This window comes from Camelina sativa, chromosome 13 (genome assembly GCF_000633955.1).
Source record: "Camelina sativa cultivar DH55 chromosome 13, Cs, whole genome shotgun sequence".
Classification (NCBI taxonomy): domain Eukaryota; kingdom Viridiplantae; phylum Streptophyta; class Magnoliopsida; order Brassicales; family Brassicaceae; genus Camelina; species Camelina sativa.
The window spans coordinates 17,452,668-17,455,993 of NC_025697.1; the positions used below are offsets into that span (position 1 = coordinate 17,452,668).

The window sequence follows — 3,326 nt, forward strand, 5'->3', positions numbered from 1 at the left end:
AATAGCCATGAGATGATCATCTTAGGGTGATCCTTTTGTCGACGGAGACACGTCGATATGGCTGTGAATGGAGACACGTCGATATGGTCATATCTCAAAATGACATGTAGATTAGGTTTCAATATTTGTTTCACGTATTTATACTGTTTCCTACAAGCACCACGAGCCGCCTATAAATTTTAATGACATGATTGATGTGATCACCTTTTTCATCCTAACTCAATTTCAAGCACCACCCAAAAAATAGTTGATTCCATATGTGAATTGTGACACAAAATGAAGTCATCGATTGTATAAACAACTAAAGAATGATAATATCTCGAGCAAATTGTATCTAACGGTGAGTTTTTCTCACACCTAGTTCACTCTGTAAATAAATGACTTAAATTTACTCCAGCATAAGCACGCTTGATCGTGGAGTTCTCTCAGGACCCTTGACTGAAAAGATAAGTGCACTTTGGTACTGTGCGAGTGAGGACAAAACACAAAGAAAGATCATGTGGTGATTTGTAGGGACGGTACCAAGTCTTTAAAGCCTCCCGGACGTAGCAAACCGGCCGTCGGATATGGATGGGCTCACGGACCTAGTGAGAGGACGTGAGACTCATTAAGGAAGGTGAGCCCATAGATTGGAATAGAACATGGGAGCCACTAAAAGGTGGCTGTCGGGGCGTTACAATCCTTTGCCAGTTTAAGTCTTGGTGATCACATAATTTATATTTTTCTCATCAGTTTGTCATTATTCTCTTCTCTTGGTTTTAGGAAATTCTATCCAGCTATGGTGTAGTTTATTTGAAAATCTTAATATTGTTTACTGAAGAGAAAACGAGCTAATTAGTCAAAAGACCCAGAATAATAATTGATTGAGACAAGTATAAATTAATTAAGAACATTCAAGTCAAGTCTTATTACTCTTTATACCTTTGCATGCTTGTATATTGCCAACTCTTTTTTCTTGGCCTCTTTGACATAATCTATTTTCAAATCTTTCTCGTGATTCACTCAATTTCGAGATTCCAGTTCTGACTTCTAAACTGAGAATCAAAACCAAAACTGAACGTTAAATCAAAGAAATAAAAATGTCTAGAGGATCTATGTTACAGCTGAATCGCTTGCCCATCTGAGTCTTAGTGATCATGAAATCCAAAATCCTGTTTCACCTTAGAAATTCTTATAAATTCATGTTTCAAAATCCATTAATCTTCTACTGAACGTCGAACACATCAAGGAGACGTAGAAAATTTTAATTTGTTGAAATTTTTTTAAAATCTAATCTTTTTCAGTCACATTTTATCATTTCCATAACCTATTTACTTTTTTTTATTACATTATTTTTTAAAGACTAAAGGCAATATACGGCATTATATATACCACAAAATTATCATATACGCATATAACTGAAAAGAAAATTGTTGGAACCTAAAATAGTTAATTTTTTGGTAAATGAAAATAATGAATTTTGTTTTTTTTATTGGCAAAATTTACATGCAAACTGTAGTTTAAATTAGTGAACTATGACTTAATAAATATTCGTCACTACACCAGAAGAAAAAAAAGAAAAAAAAAAAAAAAGAGAAAAATCAAAAAGCTCATCGACGTTCATAAATTTTTGTATCAACTGCCTAAACAGAATCTTAATATATGCAACGTATTAGTGTATGCAATGTGAGGTTGAATGCATAATAATTTTTCTTATATTTATGAAGTTTTGTTAAAATAAAATATTGTTCTTTTTTTTATTAACAATAACGTCAAAGAAAGATTTTTGTTTTTGCAACTAAAATATGAATCTCAGAATTTCTTATAGCAATGATGTGAAAGTTAAACCCTACACTTGTGTCAACATTTTTTGGTATGATTATTTATTATAAAAAGTTTAAAATATATAATTTTTTCTATAGAACAAAAATTAACAAATACTACAAAAAAGATCTCATGTTGGAGGATATAGGATAACTTCCTATGGTAAAATCTACAATCAAGAACTGCATCTACATGAACGACTACATCTATAGTCACACTTATCTTGTGAATATGATGAGGAAATTCACAAACCAAGCAAATCTACATAGACCAGCAGTTACTCGGTTTGCTACATCATTCATCACACTTGCCCAATATCACAGGCAGAGGATAAACTTTATGAGTTTTGTAACTTCTAAAGAATGGAATGATTCAAAGTGGCCAAAGGATTTAGGAGCAATGAATGTGAAAAAGTTCATCATGAGTGACAGATTTTGGCACAACGTGTTGTATGCACTGAAGTTGACAGGTCCTCTAGTTAAGGTTCTTAGGTTGGTTGATGGAGAGAAAAAACCAGCTATGGGGTACATTTATGAAGTCATGGATAGAGCTAAAGAGGCCATTGCTAAGACCTTCTTCAATGAGAAGGAAGACCAGTATAAAGATGCATTTGCAATCATTGATAAGCGATGGGATTGTCAATTCCATCATCCTTTGCATGCTGCTGGTTACTTTCTGAATCCAGAATTTCAGTATAATCTAGAGTCTGGGGTGAACTGTGAAGAGGTTGTGAAAGGTCTCTACAATGTTATTGAAAGGTTGGTTCTTGAACTTGCAGCTCAAGATAAGATAGACACAGAGTTGACGGTGTTTAAAACTGCTGAACGACTCTTTGGGTTGCCCATGGCAAAAAGACAATGGAAGTTAAAAGCACCAACTGAGTGGTGGTATTCTTATGGAGGATCTACACCAACACTTAGAGACTTTGCTATTAAGGTTCTTAGTCTCACTTGTAGTGCAACTGGTTGTGAGAGAAACTGGAGTGTGTTTCAACATCTCCATACCAAGAAAAGGAATCGATTGGCTCAAGAACGGTTGAATGATCTAGTGTTTGTTAAGTATAATCGCACTTTACAACGTCGTTACAAGCTGAAAGACACCATTGATCCAATCAACTTAGAAGATATTGATGATTGTAATGAGTGTCTGGTTGAAGAATGGATGAAGAGTCTATTATTGATATGATCTAGTGTTTGAAGATGATGATTTAACATGAGATGTGGTAAGCAAAGCATCTGGAGCTAATGAGCCTAACTATCTTACTAGAGCTAAAAAAGCATCATCACAATCGACAAGTAGAGCTGAGAAAGGGAAGAATATAGTCTCAAGCTCCAATCCTCCTCCAAAATCATCTCAAAGGTCTTCTACAACTCCACTGACTTTGATAGATGAAGATGATTAGAATGAAATTGAAGAAGACTTTACAGGAGGAGATGAGGATACTCAAGTGGATGTGGAAGATGTTGAGTATGATGATGAGGAGAATCATGGGATGGATTTTTAGAGTTTTAAGTTTAAAACTT

General features: G+C 34.4%; 1 protein-coding gene across 1 annotated transcript; it reads left to right on the forward strand.

Moving 5' to 3' along the window:
• LOC104738321 lies at positions 1,963–2,988 on the forward strand. The gene has a single exon (XM_010458514.1). It carries the CDS (start codon positions 1,963–1,965, stop codon positions 2,986–2,988), a length of 1,026 nt encoding a protein of 341 aa, XP_010456816.1.

What these genes read in the sequence shown, in the direction of transcription:
- LOC104738321 (XM_010458514.1), top strand. Translation starts at nt 1,963, where the DNA reads ATGGTAAAATCTACAATCAAGAACTGCATCTACATGAACGACTACATC.